This window comes from Vidua chalybeata, chromosome 3 (genome assembly GCF_026979565.1).
Source record: "Vidua chalybeata isolate OUT-0048 chromosome 3, bVidCha1 merged haplotype, whole genome shotgun sequence".
In the NCBI taxonomy this organism is placed as follows: domain Eukaryota; kingdom Metazoa; phylum Chordata; class Aves; order Passeriformes; family Viduidae; genus Vidua; species Vidua chalybeata.
In genome coordinates, this window is record NC_071532.1 from 84,306,841 (window position 1) to 84,323,173 (window position 16,333).

The 16,333-nt window shown below is 36.1% G+C and overlaps 1 protein-coding gene across 3 annotated transcripts in view; it reads right to left on the reverse strand.

Annotated features, from left to right (window-relative positions):
• Positions 1-16,333, reverse strand: part of SMAP1 (small ArfGAP 1) — a 90,565-nt gene that overhangs the window by 36,705 nt on the left and 37,527 nt on the right. Inside the window, exons 5-6 of one of the 3 annotated variants that reach the window (XM_053938067.1) lie at positions 10,950-11,024; positions 6,705-6,785 (exon numbers count right to left, since the gene is read on the reverse strand). The exons of 1 other annotated variant lie outside the window; for it this stretch is intronic. In XM_053938067.1, coding sequence (XP_053794042.1) covers positions 6,705-6,785; positions 10,950-11,024 — 156 coding nt within the window. The remainder of the gene's footprint in view (positions 1-6,704; positions 6,786-10,949; positions 11,025-16,333) is intronic. One more of the 3 variants, XM_053938068.1, reaches the window with a different exon arrangement.

Genomic DNA, 16,333 nt, shown 5'->3' on the forward strand with positions numbered 1-16,333 from the left:
AGGAATGAATAGCACCGTTTTGGGAAGAATCTAATTTGATTTGCTTTCCTCCAGATTAGCATTCAAAACAACCAAAGAACCCAAAAAAATCTGATCTCTTCCGTAAGACTGAGAAGGTATGATTAGAAATGTAAAACCTGGCTGGGAGAGGTCCACAGACTGTAAAATGCAGACTGAGAGAATTAGAAGGCTTAAAACTCTTCACTGGTTGTGGGGGCAGGAGGCAGGGAAACAGGCTGCCCTATGTCTTATCACATACTCCTAAATCCTGAGCTTTAATTCTTATCTGCTTAGTCTGAATTTATGAAAACAAGGACTAAGAGCATAAATAAGACTATGTATTCAGAGAGCAAAACAGGCTTCTATTTTTCTGTTCCCATGATATACATGATTTTTTAAAATTGCAATTTAAAGCAATTTCATTTTATATGAAAATAAAAGGTATTTTAAAAAGAAATCACTTGGAAATAATGCTAAGATGTCTAGAGAAATTATACTATCAACTGTTCAAGTGATTTAGCAAATTATCAACAATACAGTATCAAAACAAAGAAAACATACTATTTATAACAGGATTCTGTATTTAAATTATCATCCAGGTCAATATTTGTGAATTCACTTATTCTTACAAGTTAAAAGCAAACACTTAAACAGTTCACTTTCACCAAACTGGTGTTTAGGTGGACACCAAATATTTTGCAGGCTTTCATTTCTTCCATGCATTCTTACAGTGCTACTCAGTTCTAAAGAAGTGAAGAACACTACAACAGTATTTGCTCAAACTCATTTCCCCTTGTACAAAATTATTAGGATGATAACCTGTAATACTTTGGATAAGAAAATTACATCCCAGAGAAATAAAGGGGACTGATATTTTCTTTTGCCTCAATAGTCCAACAGGTTGGACTATTTCTGGGAGTTTTAGCTGTCTTTGGGGGAAAACAAACACACCATCCTAAAAAGCCACGTTAATCTCTTCGTATTTGGTTAAATGAGAATTTGAGATATTGTTTTTCCTATACAAAGGGAAAAGCTGCTAGTATGACTTGCCCCCATTTTTGAGGGGTTCTCCAGTACATTTTGAAGGCAAATAAACCAATGTCTGTACCTCTAATACAGGCAATCTGGTGCTGCCTGGTACCAGCTGACTGAGAGGCAGCAGCCCACTGTTACTGCCAAGTTTAATCTGCCAATTTAGTCTTCATTTTGGGGAAGAAAAACAGCATTTGATATACTACCATTGAAAAATAACCTCCAACTGACCCATTCCTGTCACTTGAAGTAACTTTATACAAAAACAAGAGCCAGTTTCAAATTCAAAATGCAATATAATAAAACAAACTAACTCACTGTGTCATTTTGAACTTCAGTTAATCAAGTGTAACTGCTGCAGTCTTTCAGAACCATTAATCATCCTGGTATGTTTAGCAGAATGAAAAAATCTTTAACTTTGAATGTTGATATTAATCAAAAATCTGAGTGTTGAGTTTGCAAATACACAAATACTTAGTGAAAAAAAAAAGTTGTTTGTTCTTTATATTCTAACCATTTAACTTTACTGTCCCTGTACAACACAATCTTGCCTTAATGGGGTTTACTTCCATAACTTAGATGGTCCTCAACATGCAGTATTTTACAGAGAAAACATCACAATATTTTCATGACAGTACTCAATTCCTGTGAAACCTCTAAACTAAACAGCAGAGAAAGCTACACAGTGCTGAACCCAAACACTTCCAAAGCATTCAGTGTCACGGACTTAGCTGAACTTTCTAATTTTGGATATTAGAAATACTTACCAAGTTTTCCATGGACAATTTTTCAAATAACTTCTGGCTTAATTCTGGGTTGCTAGCACTGTTGCACGTTACATTCTCTTTATTTGAAAATTAGACTACATAAAAAGTTCAACCCTACACAAATCTGAACATTTAGGCACACCAATTTTCTTCTTCTGTACTCTGGGAGCACTCCAGAGCCTCAGAGCATCATACCTAGTGATGCCTTCTTTATCTGAATTGTACTGTGGAAGTGCATAAACAGATATATCTTGAATAACTAAACAGTCCTGGTTGCTCTGAAATTCAATAAGTCATTCATACAGATCAGTCCAACTTCTCTGTTCTATGTAGTGCAAAGCAAATGCCTTTACTAATTAAAGTATTATTCCTTATATTCTCTGACTGCTTGTGAACAATATTCCTCAGTTCACTCTGCACTCCTGTTTGTCCTTGGGGCACACAGTCTCCCCAGCTCACACGCTGGCCATGCCCCTGATGGCTCAGCCCAAACGACCTACATGCACCTCATCTACTTTTCTGTGCTCCCTTTCAGTGCAAAACAGGTACAAGGCAGATGGAGTGCACACACAGCCTGCTCCAACCTGCTGCATGAAGAATAGCATGGAGCTTACCTGAACTGCTCCAAGAAGAAACTTTACCTAGACTATCTACACAAGTTAAACTTTATTTCCAAAAACTACAATGAGGCTTTGAGAGCTCTCTCATGCACAAGTAGATGTACTCTCATGCACATGTACTTATACTACATACTCTTTTTTAAATCACCAAATAATTCTAAATTGAACACATCCAATTACTCAAGGATGAACAAAAATTCTACTCACACCAGAAATAAAAAAGGAGTTCAGTGGTTTACTCTCTTCCTGAACAGAGAACTTGTTCAGCTTAAGCAGAAAATAAAGGGGGAAAAAATCATGGCTGATAGGGGAAATTTCACTACCTTCAGCTGTATAGAGGAGTAATTAATAAGAAAGGAAAGCTCCTCAGCAGCTGATGAAAGGGCAGGCAGGATGATGAAGTTTAAAAATGGCTCGCAGAAGTCCAGCTGCTTTTTCCTGCCTCCAAATTAAAGATTTTCTTATGTAACTACCAACAGAACATATAAGATTGGTGGCCAACCTACAGACTTCCTTCCCCTCCCCACTAATAAAATGCACTCATGCAACATGAGATTTACTTTTTTAGTCAATTTAAAATCTCTTATCCTTAACTGTCTGTACTGAACATGTAAAACTTGCTTTCACTACATGACAGTCTGCCTTATGCTATTACCCTGCTGTTGGCCCATGGAAACATTAAGAAGCACACAATTATCTCAGTTTGATTATTTATTCCTGCAATTCAACACATTTTTTATATTGCTAAAGATTTGCACTTCTGTTGCTTGCAAACAAGCTGGGTTTTGAGTGAACATGTCAGCCTCAAATAACCTGGCCCCAGTTTTCATGTCATGAAACACTACATAACAATAATTGTTACAGCAGTTTACTTGCAGTATTTTTCCTGTTTCTTTGAAGTAACTGTAAGGATAAGGTTTTTTTAGGCAGAAGCACTAAGGAAACTTGAGATCTGCAATGGTGGAAACAGCATTAGCAGAGAGGGAGGAAAGACCCTGGGTAACTTATGCAAGTTTCTTAACTTTCTTCAGTTAGATTAAAAAAAACCTTATGGCTGCCAGTAGCTTGGCAATGTCATGTGTTTTATTAAGAGTTCTGCAGATCTGATGTGGAACATCTTGTTGTTGGCTGCTTCTAATAAAATGCTGATCACTGGACTAGACTCAATCAGTAGCTGACATAGTAAGATCTTGTTATATCACAAATTACCCAGTAATCTCATCAAAGTGAACAGCCCACAAAAACAGAGTCAAGCAAGTATCCTTGCTACTCACTATTCTGCAGTAGATCTCTTTGATCTTGAGGAAACTCTACACTGCATCTGAAGTCTCCAATGTGAATGCTCACAAAAAATTATTTCTCCTGAAACCCACTTCAAGCACATGATGATTCTTTACTGAAAAGCAATTTCAGTAAGAAAATTCACTATAATTAAATAAATTAAAAAATTATGGTCTTTGTTTATCAAAGCACGATAATCAACAAAGTATCTTTTATGCCATAATTGCCTGACACATGAATGTAATATTAGGATCATAAACTTACTACATCAATGCTAGAAGCTTTCAGTAATATTTGAAATGTAAAAGAAATCATGCTAAACATTTAGCTTACTAAAGGCTAAGGATCAGTTAGCGACAGGACCTAGTTAGTGACAAGAGAAAGACTCTCAAATGGATGTAGGAGCAAATTAGTCAGCTCTATGAAGCAGAGATAAGAACATGAAAATTGAATGTGAACATCTTAAATTTTTAGGATGCATATTCTTATTTTATGAGCTAAGAAATTTAATCTCAACAAAAGATAAAATTGAAGTCGCTAGGAACTGAAGACTTGTAGGAGTACATGACACTTGAGAATAGATCTGAAGTTTTCTCTAGATTCATCTTTTTATGAGTTTAAGACCTCTAATGTGTTCCATCTTTAGTGATTCTTCTGTAGGATAGCTAAAGCACTGCTTGAATTACCTTAATCTAAAAGAAGTCTCAGAACTGTGACGGAACTGCTAACTGCTTGCTCACATATTTTCAATTCATTAACTTCCCAAGACTGGAATAACTTGACTGGAGATAAACCATGTCTGTAGTAAAGGCAACCAGTGACTTTAAATATGAAGTGTGTAGACTTCTCATATTGTTTCCTCCTCCAGGAACTGGGTAAAATAACTATCTACTGCTTGATGTGGCTGCTGAAAACACGATAAATACTATGGTCAAGATGCTTGTACTCTCCTGCTGATTCAGGAGGCAATATTTAAAAGATCCTATAGTGAGTCTCTACCTGGATGTGAAGTGTATCATTATTACTGAAATACTAATGTTTATCAGCTCCCTAAAGCAGAATCACACTGCAAAAGCAGCAATGTATTATTCCATGTATGAAAATAAAACCTATGTTTTCTACCTTACCAACAAGGTCCAGCAGAAATAAATATATGATACAGCTCTCTTTCATTCAGATTACAGAAAGCAACTAGACTTTTAAAATGTATAGAGTTTACAGTCTGAAAGCAGTTTATTTTGAATGAATGATCCTTTAAAAGCCCAAGCTTTAAGAATGTCTTAAATTAAAAAGATGGCACCCAGATGAGTTCCATTTGAGCAGTCAATGCTGACACATTAATAATGAAATAAAATATGCTGCAGTACTTCAAACATTTTACAGCTGCTACAACAGCATGATTATCTAACATGGATATATTTACCAAATTCCACATTTTGTAGTACAAGCATTTAAAATCAAAATACTTATTTTTATTTGCCTAATCATTAACTGGTAATCTAATGACTTTTCAAATGTAAATCTGATCAGTAGCATTAGAATTGGTTTTTTATTTCAAGTGGTAGGATAATCCTTCAGCTGTAACTATGCTCTGTTGTCACTTCCCGTCACTTAACCAAATATTCCCAGCCACATAGCAAAGTTCACGCATCCTTACAAAGTGGAACCTTCTTTCCCACTCCAAAAGTAGATCTTTGGGCTCTAGACAGTTAATGTTTCCAAACCACAGCAATGTTTTTAGCCTTTATAACTAAAGTATGTTATTATAAGGACCAAAATAAAACATTTAACTTGGCTGGACACCCCCATAAAGCTTCAGTAATCAACAATTCTAATATTTTTACTGTCATCCATAATCTTACTTTAACCTTGTACCATATCAATAACAACAGCTCAGTGAAGCTTCACAAATTGTCATAACAAAATTTGCTTCTGCACTAATTCATTCCAAACTTGCCTTCTAATTGAGGAAAAATGGTATTTGTATTGGGGAGGGGCTTTTTTTCCCCTCCAAGTATGCATGTATATATTTTTGTACCTTGTTTTATTATGCAAAATGAAAAAATACTCTACTTGAAAACTGAATTAGAAATACATCTGCAATCATAGTCTTTGAACAGACAACATTTTTCATAATTGTAACACAGCACTATGGGGGAATAAACTGACAGATGGAGACTCCAATGCATTCTACAGACTGCACTTCAGACCTGAACATATTACTAGATTCACAAGATCAGAGAGAAAACATCTGTATTAAAAGAAATTAATATATTTAATACTAAAAGTACCCATTTCATATTTGTTTAATATTAACTCTGCAGAAGTGCACATGAAATTTTAATTGTACCTACATTGCTAAGGCTGCTCATTATCTTTTAACATAACTATGGAAAGAAGCACCTTAAGTTGTTTGCTTATCATGTTTTGTGACATCATCTTAGTTGCAAATGTTCAAGTTACTTAGAGTTACTAATTAAATTCTATAGATTTTACATTTATGTTTAGAATGGATTAATATATCAAAGACAGTTTTAGATGATAATACAGGACTCAATAAACTGACAATTTTCTGTACAAGAACAGCAGTGGTCCATGACCCTGAGGTTTTAACTCAGCTGGTCAGAGCACGGTGCCACCAACACCAAGGTTGGGGGTTCAATCCCCATAGGGGCTGTGCACTTAATAGCTGGACTTGATGATCCTTGTGGGTCCCTTCCAACTCAAGACTATTCTGTGTTCTTAAAAACCTTAATTAGATTTATGGTCTGAGCCTAAACTTTGACAAAGCTTAATCCATTTCCCTCTTCTCCTAAACACATTCCTCATTGTATGGTCAACCAACCTTTGTATGCAAGCAACAGCACAAGCAAACAATTTATGTGGATTAACCAGATTACAGCTCATACACACACACACACACATTATTTTTCCCCAAATGTCTGAACATATCTAATACTATGTGCCATTTTTAAATAACTGGGAAAAAAGAAACTCTAATTACCTTTTCAGCTGTTAACTGTTTTGATGGTTTTTCTGATTCTCTCTCTCTCTTTTTCTCTTCTTTCTTTTTTTCTTTTTCCTTCTGCAAAAAAAAAAAGCATTTTGCTAGCACCCAATTTGCAAACATATTGAATGTCTCCAGCCATACAGACTATAAACAGAGATCTTCAGTTACTCCCTTTTAAATCAGAGTTTATGCTTTTATCTGCTCTCCTTCCACAAGTGACTCATTTTGCTCAAATACTAACACTAAAAATACTGTGACTTTCAGATTAAATTCAAGAAATTCACTTTTTCATCTGCTCATCTGCTTTTCTGCTTAATAAGCAGAAGGAAAAAAGAACCAGTATTGATTCTCCTAAGCTAAGCAGAGCTGAAGAGAAAAAACCATCTACAAGTATAAGTATCTCTGTTAACTCTGATAGCCTCTGTCATTGAGGATGTCAGCTGCTTTGACCAAAGAACTAGACTAAGGTAAATTGCATGCTGCCTTTTACAGAAAGGTACTAATTTTTAAAAGCCAATCTAGTAGTCCTAAAAAATACTCCTGAATGTAAAAAAAGTTGCCTTGGGCCATATGACAGGCCAGTTGAATCATGAGACATTATATTATTCCAGAAAGTGAACATCTAAAGATCCTTTTACTTTGAATGCATCATAACGACATGACAGAAATTTTTTCACTTCAGTTTTTAATGAATAAATGTGCCAAAATTACTGACTCATCTGACTGAAGCATAACATAAAATATACCTTAAGGAATAACATAAAGAAGATGGAGACTTTCTAGGTTAGCAATTTCTTTTGACAAAGTGTTAGTCTGCCTGCATTTACCCTGTACAGCTACAGCGTAGTACTGGTGAGTATATTTGAACACTAAATGCATGAAACAAGGATTTACCATCTGTAATAAAGAAAATGAAACAGTAGCTCCTAAATGCTCTTTCAGCCATTAGACTTGCACCCCTTGTTCAAAGCTTCAAAACAGCCTTGTTTCAGAAAATACTACTGTTTACAACTGTCCAAGTATTAGGAGGAAGGTTGAGAGGCTAGATCTGTCCATGCAGCTCCAGTACTAAAAATAAGAGTTAATAGTTTGTTTCAGTAAGGGATATTTGTGGGTCTTTTCTTTTTTTTTATGTTTTTAACATCCAGTATATAAAATTTAATATTTTTTTTATAGCATGCTATCTACTTAATATTGTTCTAACACTCAGATGAAGGTTTTGTGGTTTTTTGGTTGGTTTTGTTTGGTTGTTTTTGTTTGTTTATGGTTTTGTTTGGGGTTATTTTTTTGGTGGTGACCAAGCAAAGTGGGATCCAAGTAACACATTCTTCAAAACTTCCAGTAATCCATTTTCAAACCTTCCACCATATTTACCGGATGGATTGGGGCTACTAAAGTCCCAACTAACCCATGTGAATTATTTCATCAGGCATTAACCTGAACACTCAGTTCCTGGCAAATCAGACTACCACACCAAGCACCTGCTTACAAGCAACACAAAGCAATGACCACAGTCATGAAACCCCCATAGGGAAATTTGGAACCTTTGTTTTGATGAAAAGAAACAGACACCAACTTTCACTGAATAAAAGAACACAAAAGTGAACACAGTGGTCCAAACTAGAGGCCTTGCCAATACTGTATCTCACCTGTGGTAGTGCAAAGTGTTCCAGAAATGTCTGTATGACTGGGACAAGTATAGAGCAGTATTTTATTTTGAGGTCACACAATAACCTGAGACTTGCAGTCTTATTTAACTGGGATTACAAATGCATAGCCACACCTTTCAATGAAGCTCAGCCTTTCTTCCATTACTGTTTCACTGACCCTAGTACCAACCTGCATTCTAATATACACACAAATTACTGTCAGAACAACAACTTTTCAAAGTCTTTCATTTTCTGTTCCCACATCCCACTCCAACCTTCTCAAGCAGAATAATTTAAATAAACATAATCTCTTCTCCCACGGAAACTTAAGACAACTGCATCAAAGGAAGTGTGACCAGCAGGTCAAGGGACATGATTCTCCTCCTCTGCTCTGTTCTCACAGACCCTTCCTCTGCAGCTGGGGCTCCCAACATCAGAGGGACAGCGACCCACTGCAGCCTAGAGAAGGGCCACAAAAATGACTGGAGGCTGGAGCACCCCTCTCTGAAGACAAGCTGAGAAAATTGAGGTTGTATGGGTCTGGAGAAGAAAGAAGACTCTGGGGACTCTTTATAGCAGTCTTCCTATAGTAGTACCTAAAGGGGGCTTCAGGAACAAAAGGTAAGGACTCTGTCAGGACAGTGACAAGAGAAGGGGGAATGGCTTTAAACTGAAAGACAGCAGGTTTAGATTAGATATGTTTAGGTTTAATTAGATTTTTTTTTTTTTACTGTGAGGATGGTGAGGCACTGGAACAGATTTCCCAGGGAGGCTGTGGATCAACCTGGTCCCTGGTTGGTGGACCTGTTCGTAGCAGGGGGATGGAACTACATGATCTTTAAGGGCCTTTCCAACTCAAACTATTCTATGGCTCTACAATTCTATGATTTGACTCCTCTCCTCCCAGGAAAGGTTGTTTGAAGTGTCATATAGGTACTCTTACTTTTCAATCACAGTAACTTAAATTTCCATGAATATGTTTAAGGGAAAGCAGAGTTAAAGTTTTTTGCATTTTTTTCAGTATGTCCTGATTTCCAGTTTGACTTCAACATTTTTTTAAAGTAAGTTTTGTCAAAGTAACCTCACTTCTGGAGTAAAAAGTATCTGGAAACATTTATTTTTCAAGGATTCAAGAACAAGGAGGGTTTGCAGCTAGTTTCATATGGCAAACACTCCGTAAAGGTGACCAGATATAAATATATGCCTCTTGTTGCCCTTAACAAATCTCTGAAAGCTTAGTAGTGAATATATTAATACTTAAAATAAACTGTTTTCCTGTGTTTCTATTTCCACACCTCACATAGTCTACAGAAACAGTCTTGATTCCTACCAACTTTATTTTAATTTATTTAATTTTCACTGTAGACTTGAAAACTCACTTGAAAGTCCTTCATCTTCACACTTCCTGATTTCAATATTCAAGCTTTCTGCCTCAGCTCCATTAGATAAAAATGAATTCAGACTAAATAAAAAAATTTCTCAGATGTTGCATTCATGCCAGAACTTCAAGTGCTTCATTACTTGCAAAAGCAGTCAAAAAGCACTATGAAGATAATAAAATTAAATTGACTTTATACTGATCTTAAATTCTAAACAAAGATTATTGATCTTTTTCCAAGTTTCATTCCTAATAACATGGCATACTAGTTATACAGAAGAACTTTCAAATGTGAATGCACCAATAGAGGTAAATAAAGTAAAAGCAAGTTTCATTCTTAGTGGCTGCTGCTACTCCTGGTACAACTTAAAACACATGACAAATTCAACAAGGCTTGTGGTCTAAGTCCATGACACTGACATTTAAATTTTAATTAACGTTTAAATATAGCTGAACTAAAATAATTTATAACTTCTGTCCAATTTTTTTGTATTTAGAAGGAAAAAGCTTGATTTATGTTCACATCAGAAATTATTTCATATATTGTATAATCTCAATTTAAAGTGAAGTATCTAAAAGAAGCTAACACTGGATATTCACATTCTAAATATGCATTTCATTATTGCTGCAAATTGCAACATTTACTGAAAGTTGATATAAATGATGTCTGATCTACTACTTGCTTGTGTGTTTTGATTTTCAAAGATCCATCTAAACAGTAAATGTGTTAGCATACACTCATATCCCAGCCAGAAGAGATATTAAAACCAGTGTGAGTCAAATTAATTCTATATTCATCTCCAAGGAGAATGAACTAAATGGCTGGAACAATACTGATAATTTATAACCTGGAATAAGCAAGTAATACCAAAAAAGGTATCAGAAATTATTCCTGATGAGACAGGACAGTATCACTCACACCTATTAGCTGGGAATTAAGTGGTTTTTCCACAGTTTTGTGACATTAAATCAGAAGAGAACCAGAATTTTGACATATAAACACCAAGAAGGAAGAACCACACACATACTCTGCCGTTGTATTGGGTCTTTTCATTTAGCTAGTCCAAGACAAAAGGAGAGATGTATTTCAAATGTGTGAAGTATTAACAACAATTCAAACTCTCAAGTTACCTCAGTGAAATTACTCTATAGGGATGTAAACATTTGTGCAAAGCAGTAACCTGGTAAGAGTTACACCCAAAACCAATATACCTCTGCTTTGCTCTTCTCAGCAGCAGCTTGCAGAGAAGGAGAAGATGCCAAAGGCTGAGCAGCATCAGATGATATCTGTACAAAACAGAGGAAAGAAATGAGAAAGAAAATAAGCAAGAACAGCTGGGAAGGGAGGCAGTAGAGACCACTAAGAGACATGATTTTCATTCTTTTTTTTTTCCTCAGTAATATTGATGGTAGTGGTTACACGACACAGAAGAAACATAAAGAGGAGACAAAGGTGTTTTTTTTTTTTTTTCCTGGGTACAGTATTTAAAGGAAATGTTTCAGTAGGATAGTGTGACTTAAAATGAAATTCACTAGGACAGAATATAAGAAAATGAACCTGGATAAGATCATATCAGAGGCCTAAGAAAAATAATTAGGTTACACCTATTGTTCAATTTTTATACAGTGTAACTACTGAAATATTAATGTCCTGAAGCATGAAGGCAGACTGCCCCAGAGGAGGGGGAGAGAAGAGAGTGCCTTTGTTCTCGTTCAATGCAACAGAATATTTTTATTAAGAGGAATGCAAAATAACTCTGAAAGTTATACATTAATTCAAGTTCTAATTAACTCTTCTCTAAGAACCTTCCAAGTACATAAAGAGCTTAGGGTTAATATAAAACCACTTCTCAGCAGCAGGTTGAAGATTCTCAGACATGTGACACTTCTTTTCTAGGAATTGGTATGTAAATTTGCTATTAACACCACTGGACTTCCAGAACTCTCCAAAAGGTGTAAGTTAAATATGCAACAGATACAATTTGCTCAAAAAAATAGGATTTCTCTAAAGGCATTTTCATACATCTTCCTATCAAATTTTTTAATGCATAGCTGATTACTGTAATGGAAACATTATCTTTCTATTTCTGTTATTATAAAAATGCAACTGAAATACATTTTCCAAATATGTAGAAGATATTCAGAGCTATAAAGCTGACACTTCTACACTATTTTGTATCACCTCTATTATCTAGAAGGAAAATTTAGAAAGAATTGAAGCTATAACAGAGTAGATCATTATGTTTGACCAAAATAAGCAATTTAAATGACATGTTTTTATTTAGTTTTAAAAAAGTAGCTTGCACTAAATGAAAACTGAAAGCTGATAAAAAAACCCCCATCATATCTTGTGTCTAAATACCCCATATTTCTTACAGAAAATCCTACCAATTTCTTTACTAATACAGCTGGAATATTCATAGAATTTATATATTTAGTATTTTTACGAAGTCAAAAACTATGTCTATGCTGGAAGGTGGTGCACAGCTGCAGGAAAGATATTTATAAGGTTTCATTTTAAAACCAAATTTTACCTGCAGAAATATGAAACAGAATTCTCATTTTTAAATTTACTGTTTTAAAATCCTCGGGTTATTAGCAGAGTTATGGATACATCTGCTGCAATGATGCAGTTTCACAAACAGTAGCATTCTGTTGCTATAGGAACATTGGGATCCTGTTCATTATGACTGCACCACATTGTAACCAAATTATGTCTGAAAAATTATTAGGTAACTACACAATATACTGAACTATGTACTCTAACGTCATGCTTTTGAGTTTTCAATTAGATAAAAATGTGTAAAATTCTGATAATGAATCATGATCTTTCAAGCTGCTAACAAGTGGGATTTTTGGTTTGGGTTTGGGGTTTTTTCATTCTTTTGTATACTTCAGATTTTAGGAGAATTTAAGCCTGATAGCCCTCACAGGTGAACAGCAGCTAACAGCTACTTGCCACCCAGAATACGGAAGGCAGAATTTCATTTGGGAGTTAGGTGGAAAATCAGCACCATAGGTGTTTGTCAATTTTCAACCTCCCATAATAGTTCTTAATCTTCACATCCTCTTGATAATATAAAGGATTATCTAACCTAGAAGAAGGTAATTCTATGAAGGCCTGAAAGCAATTATTATAGTTTTGCCAATCAAGTAATGGAATCATAGAACTAATGAAGAAGTGTCATGCAAGCTGTCAGAGCTGTGAGACAGAGTGAAAAGCAGTTGCTGTCTAGCCTGGGATATGGAACAAGATGTACAAGTTGAGAAATGCCCAAGCATAATGTTTAAAGACAACCACTTCAGGCAAAAAAAGAGCATTTGAAAGCACCCTTCACACACGCAAATATTCAACTAAGCCAGAGAACAAAAGACATATGACTGAAGCTAATCTTTAAGAGAAAACACATTACAATGTATAAAGAACAGATTAAGTTTATATAATGAAAGCAACAGTACAAGGTTGTGCTGCTCAACAGCTTTATCACCACTGCATCATGTTGAATTTGTAATCTACCAGGCTGCACCAGATAAGGAAAGCTGAATGAAAAGATCAAATCAAACTGAGCGGCTAGACAAAGCTAAACACGTAAATTTTGTCTACCTAGAATTTTGCAAAGACTTTGACATCATTTTCCAGAGCATTCTCCTGGAGGAACTGGCTGCTCATGGCTTAGACAGGTGTGCTATTCTCTGGGTACACAGGGGCTGGGTGGCTGGGCCCAGAGAGCAGTGGTGAATGGAGTCACAACCAAAGACTGGTCAGTCACTACTGGGGTTTCCCAGGGTTTAGTATTGAGGCCAGTCCTGTTTAGTATCTTTATTTATGCAGGATGTGGATGAGGGGATGGAATGCACCAGCATTCAGTTTACAGATGTCACCAAGCTGGGCAGGAGTGCTGATCTGCTGAAGGACAGGAAGACTCCACAGAGGGATCTGGACAGGCTGGAGCAACGGCCCGCAGCCAACAGTACAAGGCTCTTGTGAATTTCCAGGTCTTGCACTTGGGACTCTTTGAGATGAGTGACTGGACAATTTCCCTGGGGGAAAAAGATCTGGCAATGCTGGTTGACAGATACCTAAATTTCTCCATGAAAATCCAAACAGCAATTCTCAACCCTATTCCAGAACCCAAGTGGAAAAATACACACTGATCTACTCTGACAACATGTTTGCACTATGCTCTAAAAAGCAGTCAACTAAAGACTTCTTTGATTATTGGCACCTTAAAGCACCAAATGGTGACCTCTGCAACTAATCATACATACTGCCAGAAAAAGAATAAAGTTGGGTGATTTTGCACATTACCAATGTACTGCAGAATGACAAGTAGCATATGAATACATCATTTTAACTTTTAGTAGTGACATATTTTGATTAAGAAATTCAGAATTGCCTAAAACAAAGAATGATGGCAAGGAGCTGTTTCTTAAGTTTCCACATTTCTCTTTTTTTCACAAAATTTTGATTGCATTTCAGACCATAACACTTGCAGTCATTTATTTTTTAGTAATTCTTGATTTTTCTTCCATTGTTTGTGTTTTAGGACTCCTTTCTATAAAGAGGTTACAGCAAAAATAACCATTTTGCATAATGAAATTCAATATTCTCTTTAAAGCATCTCGTACCTTTAGTGCTGAGCAAGAAATTACATACACATGCAACAGTACTGTAAGATTTCACCTGTGCTCAGTGAGAAACCCTTTGGTGCACAAAAGCTGTAAGATCAGAAAAGAAAGAATCTGCAGATTTACAGTATTAGTCCAGTTCCCAGCCCCTTTTACATGTAAATGTGTTACCTGTCCCCATTTTCCTCCCTAAAACACTTTTGTATTATCTGTTATTACTTAGTGGTGGCACTACCCAAATATATACTAACAGTTTGTGTAAAAGCAACAATACAAACAGTAGTTGGCCCTACTTAATGTCTTAATGTACTCTGTTGACCAGACTACTATTCCAAGTAAAAAAAAGTAAGATTTAAACAAAAACTAAATGAAGTTACCAGAAAACATAACAAAAACTAAGAATGATTTTAGTTTAGTTTAGTTTGTACTGACATGTTTGTGATGCTACGTAACAGTCAACACCATCGGTCACTAAGGTGTAAGTACTTCATAAAGTTTTCACCTGCTTTTATTTGTACTTTTTCCAAAATCCAGCATTGATGTAATGCATGTCATTATTCAACCTTTTATAAAAAAAGATTCAAGTTGAAGCTCTGTAAGTCTACACTAAGCTTCCCTTTAAATATGAAATGCAGGCTGCTATCACACAGAAGATTCAAGACATTAAAGAATGAGTGCATTATCAAACCACTCAGGAAGTCCAGAGCAGAACCAAATACAAAAGTGCCCTCGAGTGGCCAGTTTATACACACACAATATGCAGGGAATTTGCCTAAATGAAGAGGACTATTCTGCTTTCATTTGACAGGTTTTAAGTTTAGCTGCTACATATGTTTTTCTTATTTCAGCAGACTTTTGCCTTTATTACTACGTATCTCCAACAAATGTTAACAATACTAAAATCAGTAATTTATCCTAAAGCAGTAGCAATTATAGACTGCTAGTAGATGGATATAAACACACAAACCAATTGCTTGATATTTTTAAGAGGTCTATTCTTGGAATACTGAAAGGAGCATAAGAATACTAATGTACTATTAACAACACTTACCCATGAATTTTTGGAAGTTAAGGCTAACTGGCAAGGCATTTTTTTAAATTATTAAATTGTCTCCCTATGCTGGTTTTGGTAGGGGTAGAAGTAATTTTTTTCAAAGTGGCTAGTACAGGGCTGTGTTTTAGATTTGTGCTGAATGCAGGGTTGATTAATTATAGAGATGTTTTTGTTATTGCTGAGCAGAGCTTACACAGAGCCAAGGCCTTTTCTGCTTTTCGTACTGCCAGCCTGGCAAGGAAGTTGGGGCTGCATGGGAGGTTGGGAGGAGACACAGCCTGGACAGGTGACCCAAACTGACCTAAGGGATTCCATATTACAGGACATCATGCTCAGTATTCCAAGAGTGAGGAAGGAGGAGGAAGGGGGACATTCAGAGTGATGCCCTTTGTTGCCAAGTCATCATTACACAAAGCAGCCGAACACCTGCCTGCCATTGGGAAGCAGTGAATTAATTCCTTATTTTGCTTTGTTTGTGTGCATGGCTTTTGTTCTCCTATTAAGCTGTCTTTATCTCAACCCACAAGTTTTCTGGCTTTTACCCTTTTCAATTTTCTTCCCAATCCTGCTGGTGGCAGAGTGAGCGAGCAGCTGTGTAGCCCTTGGCTGCTGACTGGGGTGAAACCACAACGCTCCCCTATTCTATGCTGTAACACTGGACACCCGTAAGAGAGATCCAGAATCCTGTGTTTCACAAAGCAGAGCAGTGGTTGGCTATGAAAGAAGCCAGTACTGCTCTTCTGTCAATATTGTGAACACACTCAGCACTCCCCTATCTCTTCAGAGTTACCATCCTAATTATAGGAATAGATGATGCTTATGCACAAGCCAGTTGTAGTTCTGAACACATGGAAAGCTATAGATGTTTGTAACATTTACATCAAACATAGATGCAATTATACACTGTTCTGGG